This window comes from Rattus norvegicus, chromosome 1 (genome assembly GCF_021556685.1).
Source record: "Rattus norvegicus strain SHRSP/BbbUtx chromosome 1, alternate assembly SHRSP_T2T, whole genome shotgun sequence".
Taxonomy (NCBI): Eukaryota; Metazoa; Chordata; class Mammalia; order Rodentia; family Muridae; genus Rattus; species Rattus norvegicus.
In genome coordinates this window covers 8,517,875-8,532,488 of record NC_141534.1, presented here as the reverse complement: position 1 = coordinate 8,532,488, position 14,614 = coordinate 8,517,875, and the positions used below count along the sequence as shown (strand labels likewise).

Genomic DNA, 14,614 nt, shown 5'->3' with positions numbered 1-14,614 from the left:
GGCCATGAGGGTGCATGGTGATAATCTCAGCACTCAAGAAGTGAAAGCTGGGGCTAGAGGGATGGCTCAGTGGTTAAGAACACTGACTGCTCTTCCAGAGGTCCTGAGTTCAAATCCCCGAAACCACATGGTGGCTCACAACCATCTGTAATGAAATCTGATGCCCTTTTCTGATGTGTCTAAAGACAGCTACAGTGTACTTATATATAATAAATAAATAAATAAATAAATAAATAAATAAATAAATAAATAAATAAATCAATCAATCAATCACTGGGCTGGAGAGATGTCTGACTGCTCCTCCTGAGGTCCTGAGTTCAAATCCCAGTAACCACATGGTGGCTCACAATCATCTATAATGGGACCTGATTCCTTATTCTGGTGTGGCTGAAGACAGCTACAGTGTACTCATATACATTAAATAAATTATATTTTTTGAAAAAAAAAAAAACCTGAGTCTTTCCCCACTCCCACCCTCATCAGAAGCCATCAACTGTGGAGAGCTACATTTCATCATTCTTATCACAGTTCTTAAGAGTTCCCTTCAATGGTTTTGTTACTTTGAGGGGAGGGTGGGTGGCTAGGAATTGTCACAGAAGCCTTCTATGCTCCTTTTTCTCAACTGTGAGGTCGGCAGCCATTGATACCACTACAAAAGTAGCTTCCTTGCCCTTCCAGAAGCAGGGATCATAGACATCCGCATGGTCTCCAGCTTCAGCAGTTGCCACAGACCTCAGCTTGGTCTCCAGTAGCACCATAGACCAGGGACATCCTCATGGCTTTTGGTGGTAACAAAGGCTATAGGACATCAACATGGCTGGTAGCTGCAGTAGAACCATGGGCCCAGACATGGACTTCAAGACAGCATGGACCACAGAAATAAACAGGCCACTCACAGCAACCTGGACCTGTGCAACAGCACTTCAGCCTGCTTTCTTACCCAATCCAGATCCTCCTACCCACCAATAGCACCACCCACAACGAGCTGGCCTCCCACACGGAGAAAACACCTCGCCAGACTTATCCAGAGGCCAATCTTAAGGATACATTTCTTCCAATGAGGTTCCCTCTTCTCAGATAACTTGTATCAAGTTGATGGATAAACAATAACAATAAAAAACCCCCTACCAAGATACTCTGAGGCTCTTTGGAAGGCTGTGGAATCTTTAAAAGGTGGAGCTTTGCAGAGGAAGTCCTGGAGGGTGGAGGTGGCTTTTGAGGTTTTATAACCTGACCCTACTTCAAGGTTACCCTCTGTTTCCTGACTGCCAGAGGGGTGCGACTGATCTGTCTTGAGGCCTGCCACCACACCTTTCCCCTCACAGACTATGTCCTGTGGAACTGTAAGCCAATGTAAACCTTTCTCCCTGAAGCTGCTCTTGTCAGGCTGTTTTATCACAGTGATAGAGAGGAAAGTAAGGAAATAGGTTCTTTGCTGAGCTTTTTGAAAAGGCACATAATTTCTGATGATTGTGGTGGTAGTGGTGATGATAATGATAAAATATTTTCTAGGTAAAAATAAGTGTTTCCAGAAGTGAATGACTGCTTTAGCAGATGTCTGTGACATGAGAGAAAATGCTGGGACAACAGGAGTTAAAGAGACATTAATTTTATCTGCAATGCTTCTTTTTTGCATTTTGAAACTAGTGTGCCATGTACACACACACACACACACACACACACACACACACATGCACACACACATATGAAGTAGGAAAACTGATTAGGATAAATGCTTATTTGAAATAAAAGAAATATGTTATCATTTTTTAAATGTTTATTTCTTAATTACTAAAGAATACTTTGGTTGGTAGCATAGTCCTCATCTTGTATGTTCTAGGTCCTGGGTTGTGTGTCTGTTTTAAGAAAAAAGTCATCTTGCCCCCCCTCCCCCATATCCAAATCAATGAAGTATAGTATCAGTAACGTAAGTAGGAAAATGATGGAGCTGAGGGCAGTGGATATGAATCAGGGACCAGCGTGGATGTCAACTAGCAGAGGGCTTGAGTACATATGAGAAGTGGGAGGACAAGGGAGCGAAAGCCTTTACGTTCTTTAACGTAGCATTATGAAAGGTAAAAGTTTTAAAGGTGCCCCCCTAGACACAAAGTTTAGAACAGAAGGAAAAAAAAAACAGGTTAGGCCCCAGAATTGTATGTTCCAAGAAGCCTCTCCTAGGGCTATAGAATGGGTAATTACATTGGCCGGCTCAACAACTTTCTCCCAGAAACTAGCTGACCATAAATCTTAGAGAACAATCTTGAGAAGCAGGAAGCAACTTCTCCTAGGAACTAGCGGAACATGGAGTTAAACAATCTGAGAAGCAGGAGACAGCTTCTCCTAGGAAACAATCTTGAAAAACAGAGCGTTTTTCCTTGTGATTTTTCACTGTTATTCTACACACTTTCCAATGACGCCATCCCTGCCCCCTCGGGTTGTGGTTTCTCCCTTTAAATATCTCTTCTCCCAGCCTCTCAGGGTCGAACTCCTCTGCCCCTGTGTGGGATACGAGTCTCGACACCAGTGCACTGGTTGCTATCAATAAACCTCATGTGATTACAAGGACGGTCTTGTGTGAGTTCTTGGGGGGGGGTCGCGTCATCCCGAGACTTGAGTGAGGGTCTCCCCGCTCCGGGGGTCTTTCAATTACAGACTGGGAAATTACCTCCTGAGTCCTCTCTACTCTCATTCCTGCTCACTCTCTCTCTCTCTCTTCTTAAATCCTACCTCAACGTTTACATTTTACGAAGACATTTCTGCTTTGAGGGCCACTTTTTTTGTGTGAAAAGACAGGGGGCAGACAAGGCTAAGGCACTTTGAGGGAGAGAGGATGGAGCGAAGAGAGCACAGGCTGGGCACAGCTGAGAACAGTGGGCAGGATGTGAAGGACAGGGAGAATGAGCAGAACTGGAGGCAACCCAGATCACAGACACAGCGTGCGAAAAGGCCCTTCGCAGCCCACCATTTTCCTACCCACCTATCCACCGCACGGATTCTTCCACCGAACCCTCCCCCTCGGCAGCTTTGACCATTTCAGGGTTAAGTGACAAAGACAGGCATGTGGAGGGCCTCTAAGAAAAGTGAAGAACATGGAGATTATTTAGGAAAAGTGAACTATGGGAGGAAATAATTAAATTAATTGTCACGGCCCTGAAGTAGCTCAAACATTGGCTGTCAGATCACTGGCTGCTGGGCTGCCTGGTAAGCATCTCCCAGACACTGACTGTAAGAAAGAACTGAAAACATTCAGAATCCTCATGAGCACTTCCTTTTTAGCTTTCATTTATTTTTTTACTCTTGTCCTGGAATGGCGTGAGCCTCGGGTACTAAATTGTGGGATATTGTTACTGACTCATTCTACCTCCCCCGCCACATGTTCTTTTTGAAGAAAGGGCCACACTATCTAGACCGGGTTGCCTCCAAGTCACAGAAATCAGCTTGTTTCTGCTTCCTGAGCTCTGGGGGGAAAGGCATGTACCACCATGCCCTGCTCTTTCTAATAATTTGAAATTGTTACTCTCACAGATAGAAGAATAACAACAACAACAACACCTGGAAACAAAACTTTTTAAATCACAAAGGAATTCACCACCACAGAAGGATTACAATATGAATAAATTTGCTGGTCTGCATTTCAGCTTACACACTGCCACAGGGCCATCTTCCTGAAGCCCAGGCTGGACCACATCATTTTTCTGTTCTGAAATTTGTTTTTGTTTGTTTTGTTTTGTTTTTGTTTTTGTTTGAGACAGGGTTTCTCTGTACAGCCCTAGCTGTCCTGGAACTATAGACCAGGCTGGCCTCGAACTCACAGAGATCTTCCTGCCTCTGCCTCTGCCTCTCTAGTGCTGGGGTTAAAGGTGTGTACCACCTCTACCAGGCCTGAAATTCTTTAATTACCAAACAGTCCTCCTCGTTCCCGCTTCTCCACCCTGAAGAAGAGCAGCCAAAAATTTCTTGTGATTGCTACCAACCTAGGACTTAGAACTTGCTTTTCTAGCCAATAAAAGCAGGGGCCAGAGACTGGGAGACCTTTTAAACCATAATAAGAAGTGATAGCCAGGCATGGCATTACGGATCTGTGGCCTCACAGCTCAGGAGGCAAAGGCAGGAAGATTGGGAGTTTAAGACCAGAAACCCAGAAACATAAGACTGTCTTAGAAAGCAGGGAGAAGGGGCCATAGTTGTGAGTTTCGGTAGACATGCCGTGATGGTTTTGCATATGCTTGGCCCAGGGAATGGCACTATTAGAAGGTGTGGCCTTGCTGAAGGAAATGTGTCACTGTGGGGGTGGGCTTGGAGACCCTCTTCCTAGCTGCCTGAGGATGCTCAGTCTGTTCCTGGAACTCTCAGCTCCTCCTGCACCATGCCTGCCTGGATGCTGCCATGCTCCCACCTTGATGATAATGGACTGAACCTCTGAACCTGTAAGCCAGCCCCAATTAAACTTTATAAAACTTGCCCTTTATAAAACTTGCATTGGTCATGGTGTCTGTTCACAGCAGTAAAACCCTAACTGAGACACATGCCTATAATCTTAGGGCAGGAAAATTATGTAGCAAGGCCCTGTCTTAAAAAATAACAAATAAAGCTGGACTTGGTGGCACATGCCTTTAACCGTGGCACTCAGGAGACAGAGACAGGCAGATCTCTATGACTTTGAGGCCAACCTGGTCTACATAGTCAAGACCAGGACAGCCAGGACTCTTTACACAAAGAAACCCTGTCTCAAAAACCAGTCAAACCAAAGTGTAGAACAGAGGCAGAAGGAACACCCATTCAGAGCCTGCCCCGCATGTGGCCCATACATATACAGCCACCCAATTAGATAAGATGGATGAAGCAAAGAAGTGCAGGCCGACAGGAACCGGATGTAGATCTCTCCTGAGAGACACAGCCAGAATACAGCAAATACATAGGCGAATGCCATCATTAAACCACTGAACTGAGAACGGGACCCCCGTTGAAGGAATCAGAGAAAGGACTGGAAGAGCTTGAAGGGGCCTGAGACCCCATATGAACAACAATGCCAACCAACCAGAGCTTCCAGGGACTGAGCCACTACCCAAAGACTATACATGGACTGACCCTGGGCTCCAACCTCATAGGTAGCAATGAATAGCCTAGTAAGAGCACCAGTGGAAGGGGAAGCCCTTGGCCCTGCCAAGACTGAACCACCAGTGAATGTGATTGTTGGGGGAAGGGTGGTAATGTCGGGGAGGATGGGGAAGCCCATATAGAAGGGGAGGGGGAGGGGTTAGGGGGATGTTGGCCTGGAAACCGGGAAGAGGAATAACAATCGAAATGTAAATAAGAAGTACTCAAGTTAATAAAGATAAAAAACAAAACAAAACAAAACAAAACAAAAAAACCAAGCAAACAAAAATAACAGCCAAACAAGGTCCACAGTGATCTATAAAAGTAAAGGATGATGTGGGGTTATCTAATAAAAACGGACCTGATGTGTCCGGTGCACTGTGTAGTTTATCAAGAAGTTTCCAAGTTTCAGAAGCTCGGTGAGTAGGCACAGAAACTGGATTCCTGGCTGAAGTCAGCAGGAATCCTTCCTTCTGAGCTGTTCGCAAAAGTAATTCCTATCTTTTACTGCCCTCTGGTGGTCAACATAGATATTAATCTGAGTTCCTGAAACAACTAAATGTACTAGGACGACTTCTGGGATGCACTTTACTTTCTGATACTTGAACGAAAAATTTCAGCACAAGATTATTTCCCCCACCCTGAGTGCTGTCACTCTTCCTGATAAACATTCATACTGTTTTCATTTGCGTAGATGGTATGTTTCATATGATCTCATACTCCTTGGTACAAATAAGCCACTTAGAATATGTCTACCTTTAATCCCAGCACTCGTGTGTTCGAGGGCAGCCTGGTCTACATAGAGAGAGTTCTAGGACAGCCAAGGCTACGCAGAGAAGCCCTGTCTCAAAAAACAAAACAAAGCATGAAAAAACACACATCTATATTTAAAGTCTGAGATAAAAATAATTGACAAATTGGGCCAGATGTAGTAATGTACGCCTTCAGTCCTGGCAGAGGAAGGCGGATCTCTGTGAGTTCTAAGCCTGTCTGGTCTACATAGCGAGATCCAGGCCAGCCAAGGCTACACAGTGAGATCCTATCTAAAAACAAATAAACCAAACCAAAAGGCTTCGACCAACCACAACAAAAAGTACTAAATTATCCCAATAGATTTTTTTCTGCATTAAACCTACTCGGGGGCAATCATGCAGTTAGATTTGGACCTCACAGCGAGAAGACCTGTTTGGAATGCAGTCTTAGTTACTAATGATGATGCAGGCTTAGCTAATGTTCTGGTTTGCTTTCCTTTACCGTGATAAACACCATGACCAAAAGCAACATGAGGAGGGAAGGGTATATTTCACATACAGCTTATCACCATACAGCCATAGAGGGAAGTCAAGGCAGAAACTCAAGACAGGAATGCAACGTGAAGGTTATAAGTCAAGCGGAGAGCAGGTGCTGACTGCCTCTCTCCTCAGGTTTATGCTCAGCTCTCTTTCTGTGTTTTTCTTCCTAAAGATGAATTGAAATGATATTTACTTGTTATGTGTACATATGCTTGTCTACCAGGTGTATCCCAGGTGTATCCCAGGTGTATCCCAGGTGTATCCCAGGTGTATCCCAGGTGTATCCCAGGTGTATCCCAGATGTATACCAGGTGCCCACAGCAGCCAGAGGAGCCAGTCAGGTTGTCTGGAACTAGAGTTACAGTAGGTCATAAGGAATCAAACCTAGGCCCTCTTTAAGAGCAACCACTTTTTTTTTTTTTTTTTTTTGGAGCTGGGGACCGAACCCAGGGCCTTGCGCTTGCTAGGCAAGCGCTCTACCACTGAGCTAAATCCCCAACCCCGCAACCAGTGTTCTTAACCACTGAGCCATCTCTCTAGCCCTCAATTGTCTTTCTTATCCCCTCCAGGGTCACCTGCCTCAGGGCGATACCACCCACATGCGTGGTGTTCTCTCCTACGTCAATCATTGGCCAATCCGATAGAAGCATCTTCTCCTTCTCAAGGCTCCTTACTCCTAGATGACGTTAATTGTGTCAAGTTGACAAAAATCTAACCAGTGCAGTTAATAATAATAATCACCAGGATTAGCTAATAATAATAACAATACATGTTCAGGTAACAATGGTACAGTTCAGATAACAATAAAACAGGTAAAATATTATTATAATTATCACTATTATCATTATTATTATTCAGGCTTAGCTAATAAGCTATAATTCTGGGCAGATAAATTTTTCTGAATCTCATCCACGTGTTAAATAGAGACCACATAAGGTGAACTGTGAGGTGCTCAGCATACACGGAGTCCCCAGCATTAGCTGGGGCTGTCGTGATGAGAAGACGCTCTCGTTGATCTGCCTCTTCCACCTGTCTTAGCAAAGGTAGAGGCTGTTAGAAGCACAGGAACCACAGTTCGGTTCCTGCACTAAGTCCTGACTTTCCCGACATGTTCAGATATGCCAGACGCTGTTCTCGAACTAAGTCAGAACAAAAACAGAATAAAACAGAATAAAATCTTCGACTTTGCCCATTTTACAGGACACACCCTAGCTAGCTTAAGAAACCTTCCCCTAAATTACCAAATCCCTTCTCAAGTTTTGCAGTTCTGAATGTATACACGCCTTAGTTTAGGGCAGTGGTTCTCAACCTTCCTAATGCTCTCACACTTTAACATGGTTCGTCCATGTTGTGGTGACCCCCCAAACATAGCATTATATTCACTGATACCTCAGAACTGTAATTCTGCCACTGTTACACGTCGTAATGTAAATATCTGTGTTTTCAGGTGACCCCTATGAAAGGATTGTTGGACCCCCGAAGGGTTCGAAACCCACAGGTTGGAAGCCTCTGGTTTAGCACACGTTACTCCACTCTGTAGATTCAGGCCTTTCCTCTTTCCAGGGCAAGCTGCCATTTCTCTCAGTCTTCCTTGCCGCAGCCTCCAACAAGAGTTCACTTGAACATCACTTTGCATTCTGTATCAAGTTTTCTGAAACAGTGATTCGCGGACTAACTTTTCCTCTCTGAGGTGACACGTTAATTGCACGAACACGTACAGTCTGTTCCCTTTCACTTTGCCTGTCTACTCTCAAATGCGACATCCGCAGGGGCCCTCCGAGGTAGCAATTTAGCAGCTTTCTCGAAGTGATGGCTCGTTTCGCTCTTTTCCGAGAAAACGTCTGTCGGATACCAAAGTATCTGTTATTTAATCTACCATCAGTCACTCTGGGAAACTCAGTAAGATTGCTGTGAAAGGCATATCAGGGAATCTTTAAAGTCAGATTCTTCCCCTAATAAAAACCCAAGTTCATTCACAGTTAATATTTGCACAGACTACACAAAAGCAACATCAATAAAAGGGATTGGTGTGAGTCAAGACCATCGAGTTTATGGGTACGCTCTGCCTCAGCTGCTCAGTAGAAAGAGTCGGAACTAGTTCATCTACTACGTACAGCATTTGGGGGCGGGGCGGGGGTCCTTGATAAAGCAGTAAGATCGCTAACTTTGTGACATTTTTGCCCTTGAAGACCTGCCATATCATGATATTGATAGGGTGTATAAAGCCCCCGTGCTGTTTTCAAGGGATGCTGGCTTTGTCAAAGGAAACCCCTGTGCTGGGAGCAAGACTCCATTTTTCCGTTGAAGGAAGCAACTTTAGTTTTACTGTGAAGCTTTCAGACTTGGGCATCTGGCACATTTGTTCTTGAGAATGAATCGAATGGGCCTGGTGCTGCAGGGGAAATTACGTATTTACTATTGGTGAGATTTCGAGCGTTTAAAGCAAAGGCTGAAACGAAAGAGCATCAAGTTTTGCAGTTTCTCGGTACTAAAATGCTTTCCTGAGGAGACCCAGGGGTGATTACCAATGACTGTGGTATTTTGATGCATGTAAATGTGTCATTATTTGAAACCCTTTTGAAACTCAGTATCGGTGAGCTCATACTGTCCAAGTAAATTTCATAGTTCAAAACAGCTGAATGAATTTTAAAGTGCCAAGGGCATCAAATTCATTGATTTAGTTTTACATTCCGTATTGTGATTGGCGTTTAGATTTATAATTGCTGGGGTTATCCTGAAGTATGAATGCGGAATATAGACAAGAGTTGGAGAAACGGCTCAATGGTTAAGAGCTCTGGCTGCTTATCCAGAGGACCCAGGTTCAGTTCCCAGCATCCACATGGCAGCTCATAACTGTGTATAACTCTAGTTCCAGGGAATCCAACACCCTCACATACACACACATGCAGGCAAAACACCAATGCACATAAAATAAAAATAAATTGTTTTTTAAAAGGGATATGGGCGACTATTTGAAAAAGCTAGACATCTTTCCCAAACCACAAATTATAAAAAAAAAAAAAAAAAAAGAACTTGGGGGGGGCCCTAAAATGGTTCAGTGGGTAAAGATGTTACCACTGGTTCTGGTGACAAGTTTTGTCTCTGGGTTCATATGGTGGAAGGAGACATCTGATCTCTACAGAGAAGCAATGCACACACATAAGTAAGTGAATAAATGTAGGATTTAGAAAAAAAAATAAAGCATTTGGAGGGGAAAGATGTTGCCCAGTGGTTAGCATATTTGCCCAACATGGCCAAGGTCCTGAATATTCACACACACACACACACACACACACACACACACACACACACACACACACACAGGTGCGCAACAGAACAAAATTTAAAGTATGTATCTTTTTTCTTAAAGATGTATTAGATTTATATGAGTATGCTGTTGCTGTCTTCACACACACCAGAAGAGGGCGTCAGACATCATTACAGATGGTTGTGAGCCACCATGTGGCTGCTGGGAATTGAACTCAGGACCTCTAGAAGAATACTCAGGGCTCTTAACCACTGAGCCATCTCTCTAGCCCTAAAGCATGTATCTTTAAAAGCAGTTTAACTAAACCTCCTACCCTGACAGGTCAAAGGTCGAAGTCAGTTTGAGAATCTAGCTAATTTGTGTTAAAGAGAGATACTGAAGGCCAATGTAAATGTGTATTTTAAAAGCCATTCTTCTCAGTAAACTCTGTTTTTGAAAGTTATTTTTCATTAAAATGTATCATATAGTGTTTCATTATTTGTACATGGTGTGGTCCAGGTGTGTGCACCCATGCACACCAGAAGCCCGAGGAAAGTGTCTGTCCTTTCTTTCACTCCGCCATTATTCTCTTAACTTCTTTGTTTCACTTTCCTTTTTTTTTTTTTTTTTTTGAGATTATAACATATAGCATTTCCCCCCTCCAGTCCTCCCACACACTCCTTCTTGCTCTCGTTCACATCCATGGCCGCGTTTCTACTATTGTTACATATGGGTGTGTGCCCTAAGTACATGACTATAACATGCTCGGTCTGGAATGTGAAGATTTCAGAGCTCACCATTGGTATTGGATAACCCAGTGGCGTGGTCTTCCCTGGGAAAAGCTACGCCTCCCTCAGTATCCCTTAGTTGCCTGCAGTTGAGTAGAGAGAGTTGAGACCTCCTGAGGTCAGCCGGTCCCTGTCCACTTCAGGATGCTTATTCTTGTTCAGCTCATTCAGGCTGCCATGTTGGTGAGACTTTATGGGTTTAGCTTCAGACATTCCCAGCAGACACTTTCACGGCATGCTCCCTGATCCTCCAGGTCTTAACAGTCTCTCTGCTCCCTCTTCAGAAACATCCTGAGCCTTAGGGGAGGGGGTAGGCATATGGGTTGGGATTGGGCCCCACAGCTCTGCAATTGGTTGTGCTTTCCTGTAATGGTTTCCATCTATTGCAAAGTTTCCTCACTTCTTTCTTTTTCTTTTTAAAGATCTTATTTTATGTATACACGAATGTTTTCCAGCATGTATGTACAGCACTTTTGTCTGGCGTCCACAGAAGGCCGGAAATGTGAGCCAACGTGTAGGTGTTGAAGCCAGGGTCCCATGGAGGAACTGTCAGCTAGCTCTTACCCATGTAGCCATCTCTTCAGTCCATCCTCTCCTCATTGTCTTGAGACACGGTCTCTACATGAACCTGGAGCTAAGCAGGCAGCCAGAAAGCCCAGCTGTCCTCTCCACGGTACTGGGGTTAGATGCCCAGAGCTATACCTGGGTTTTTACACTGGTAATAGAAATCTGAACTTGGGTTCCTGGATCTGCACAGCAAGAACTCTTACCTCCAGAGCCAGCTCTTCTGAATTCCTTTACTGTTACTTTGGTTTGTTTGAAACAGGGTCTAACGTCTCCACAGTACTGGGGTTAGATGCCCAGAGCTATACCTGGGTTTTTGCACTGGTGATAGAAATCTGAACTCAGGTTCCTGGATTTGCACAGCAAGCACTCTTACCTCCAGAGCCAGCTCTCCTCAATTCCTTTACTGTTACTTTGGTTTGTTTGAAACATGGTCTAACAGCCCTGGTGGTCCTGAACTATGTCAACAGGGCTAGCCTTGAACTCATGGGATCTGCCTGCCTGCCTCCCCACTGGGATTAAAGGCTTGTGCCACCAATCTCAGCTTCTGTTACTTTTAAATAATGACTTAAAGAACAATATTTAGTTTCTTCTGCTGCTGAATGCCAATAGCTATAATTCACACAAAAACTTTCCGAGCCATTAACCAGCTTCCACCTCCTCTTCTTGTCCTGGTGTTGCTCATCCCTTCCCAACATACTGCTTTTGTGTGGAGAGGTTGGGGATACGATTCAAGACAAGGTTTCTCTGTGTAGCCCTGACGGCCCTGAAATTAGATCTGTAGACCAGGCTGGCCTTAAACCTGAGGTCCACCTGCCTTTATGTCTGGAGCACCAGGACTAAAAGTGTACACCACTACACCCTTGTAACTTTTTTTGTCCTGATCCTAACTCAAGAGATCCCCTAGCCTCTTGGGTGCTGGGATTAAAGGTGTGCACTACCACACTGGTTAGTCACACTGGTTGCTTTTATGATTTTCCTTCAGTAAGTCAAACACACTGCTGCTCTTGGGCCCACTGCAGGGCAGGCCTTGTTAGATGGAAAACACCTTCCCATGCTCTGCGTGGCTATTTCTCTTGATTCCTTGAAATCTGTCCTCAAATGTCACCATCTCGGTCATGTAGCATAAGCGTGGGATTTGAAATTGTAAACTCCTCAAGCTGCCCCATCCCCCTCCATCTTCTAACTCTTGACTAGTTTAGCATATCTGCTTCCAAACTGGCCGGCATAATGTATGTCCTCAAACCTTTGGAAAATGCTCTGGTGAAAACTGAATGGGGAGAGGTGGAGCAGGGTCGGGACAGGACACCATTGTTTGCCAGTTTGTCATTTCTGAAGACACACAAACTAATTACCAAGAAAGGGGGGAGGGGGCTGCAGCATAAAGGGAAGTGAGGTTAATGACAGCAAAGACTAGAAATGGGTGGGAAGGAATGTGGAAAAACTCCATGCTTGAAGGTTTCCTTGGTACCAGACACACTGTAGGCATGAAGAAAATCGAGGTGAGGGAAGATCATAAAAGTGTGTGTGACAACTAAAGTACTTGTCAATAAACGCTTGCCCTGTGCTTCCGCCCCCGTTTTCTAGTCATATTCTCACGAAATCTTGATCCACAGAACTCTCTCCAAATACCTCCCAAAGAACACAGCAATTCAAACCAAAAGATATAACAAATCCTAACTTTATGTATGATATATATTTAAAAAAAAAAAAAAGGCGAGAACGACATCAACTATCGAAAAGCTGACTCGGAATGCGTCATCACTCCCAGGCAGTCTTCTCCCTCGCTTGCCGATTCTGGGATCACTCCTTCCGCACAGCTCCCAGGAGACCCGACAGTCTCTCGATGACTTGTTCGGAACCGTCCACAGGTAAGCAGGTCAGGCGATACACCCAACGGAGAATGGTCGAGAAGCAGGAGTCAGGAGGATCGGTCCACAGATGGCAGATGGGGAAGGCTGGGAAGCGCTCGCCTCAGTTCTCCTCCGGCTTGTCCGCCGGCGGCCCGCTGGGCTGCAGCATTTTCTCCATCAGGTTGAAACGCACGCGCGCTTTGCTCTCATTCTCAGCAATGGCGAAGTAGTTGAGGAGGTCGAAGTGACCCATGTAGGAGCAGTAGGAATCCCGATGCTGGTTCACAAGCCATTCCCACTTGGTGGTGTCGGCGTGGCCCGTGCCGATGTACTTGGACTGCAGATGCTCGAGCTGGCTGTGGATGGTGTACCGGTCCGTCATCTCGCCGCTCTGTTCTTAGGCTTCGAGGTCAGGCCACAGATGAGAAGCTACCGCTGTTCGGCGTTCAAATCAGAGAGACGCCGCCGCCGCTGCCGCCGCACAAAAGCTCTATTCGTGCTGGCGCAGGAGAAAGACGACACGCAGTCGCAGGAGTACTTTCTTTTCCTAGGCGGAAGGGGAAATAAAGTCTGTTGCGGGATTGGGGTTGCCTAGGAAACAGTGGGCCGTCTCCTCACGGAGCCCGCCTACTTCGAAGAGCGTTGCATGATGGTCCTCTTAGTGGCTCTTGGGTGATCACGTTCTAACCCTCGCGTTGCATTCTGGGACATGTAGTCCAAAGAGTTTGTCTTAGATTGTTTTTGAGGGGTTTTGCCTGGCTTATATAGGACAATGTCCAAAAACCTCGAAGCTTCATCCCACGGCTCCGGGCTACAAAGAAGGAGAAACCTACGTGGGTTTCATAATCCCACTGTCATTGAAATCTCATACTGCCGCAACACAACAGTATGAGCAACGAGGAAAACTAACTCTTGTACCTAGAAGTTAACATGGTGGCATGGTTCCGCCTTGGCCCAAGTTTTGTCTCTTAGGATTTGGGTACCGGGAAAAGTTTTTTTTTTGTTGTTTTTTTTTTTTTTTTTTTTGTTTTGTTTTGTTTTTTGACTCTCGCTAGCTGCTTGTTGATCAGTGTCAGCACTGGTAGTCTCATTAATGGCTTCCCTAAGGAGTTCCAGGCGCCAGTTTCTCAACCCACCTAGGCTCTGTGGCCTTGGGCAAACAACCCCTCTTTAAGGTCATTCATAGGCTATTCCTTGAAGTCGGATATGGCTCGAGACAAGAAACCTCTTTCTCTTCATCTTGTGTTTTTCTGCTGATTTCTGCCTTATGTTGGGGGTTGTGCACTTTCTCGCATGGTACAAACTACTCAGAAAAAGATAATTGTACTTCTTTCATGGTACTCCCTGAGGATATGCGAATAGCGTGATGAAGATTGTATTCTCAAAAAAAAAAAAAATCTTAAGAATGGGGTAAGAGCAATCATAGCCAGAGAGGATGGATGATGACAGACAAATTGAAAATACAGGAGTTTGGGGGTACTTTTGTTTATTTGATGTAAGAGGGGGGAGGCGAAGTTTTGTCCCTGAGCTCACAGCAATCCTCCTGACTCCTGAGACTAGAGACTTGTGCAACTCCATCTAATATTTATTCTTCTGTCTAAACTTTGTCATAAAGCATCTTGCCAGGTGGTGGCAGCACACATCTTTTTTTTTTTTCTTTTTTTCGGAGCTGGGGACCGAACCCAGGGCCTTGCCGCTCTCCCACTGAGCTATATCCCCAACCCCGGCAGCACACATCTTTAATCCCAGCATTTTAGAGGCAGAGGCAGGTGG

At 45.0% G+C, this 14,614-nt stretch overlaps 1 protein-coding gene and 1 long non-coding RNA gene across 2 annotated transcripts in view; one reads left to right on the top strand and one right to left on the bottom strand.

Annotated features, from left to right (window-relative positions):
• The window catches only part of LOC148006832 (uncharacterized), a 34,319-nt gene extending 31,759 nt beyond the window's left edge, over positions 1-2,560 (top strand). The window contains exon 5 of the long non-coding RNA XR_015644638.1: positions 679-2,560. This is a non-coding gene — a long non-coding RNA (uncharacterized LOC148006832). The remainder of the gene's footprint in view (positions 1-678) is intronic.
• A 10,093-nt stretch (positions 2,561-12,653) lies between these two features.
• Positions 12,654-13,368, bottom strand: Sf3b5 (splicing factor 3b, subunit 5). The gene is given in 1 exon segment (NM_001126092.3): positions 12,654-13,368. A coding segment is annotated over 1 exon segment (261 nt). The 5' UTR covers positions 13,224-13,368; the 3' UTR covers positions 12,654-12,962.
• Positions 13,369-14,614: the final 1,246 nt, after the last annotated feature.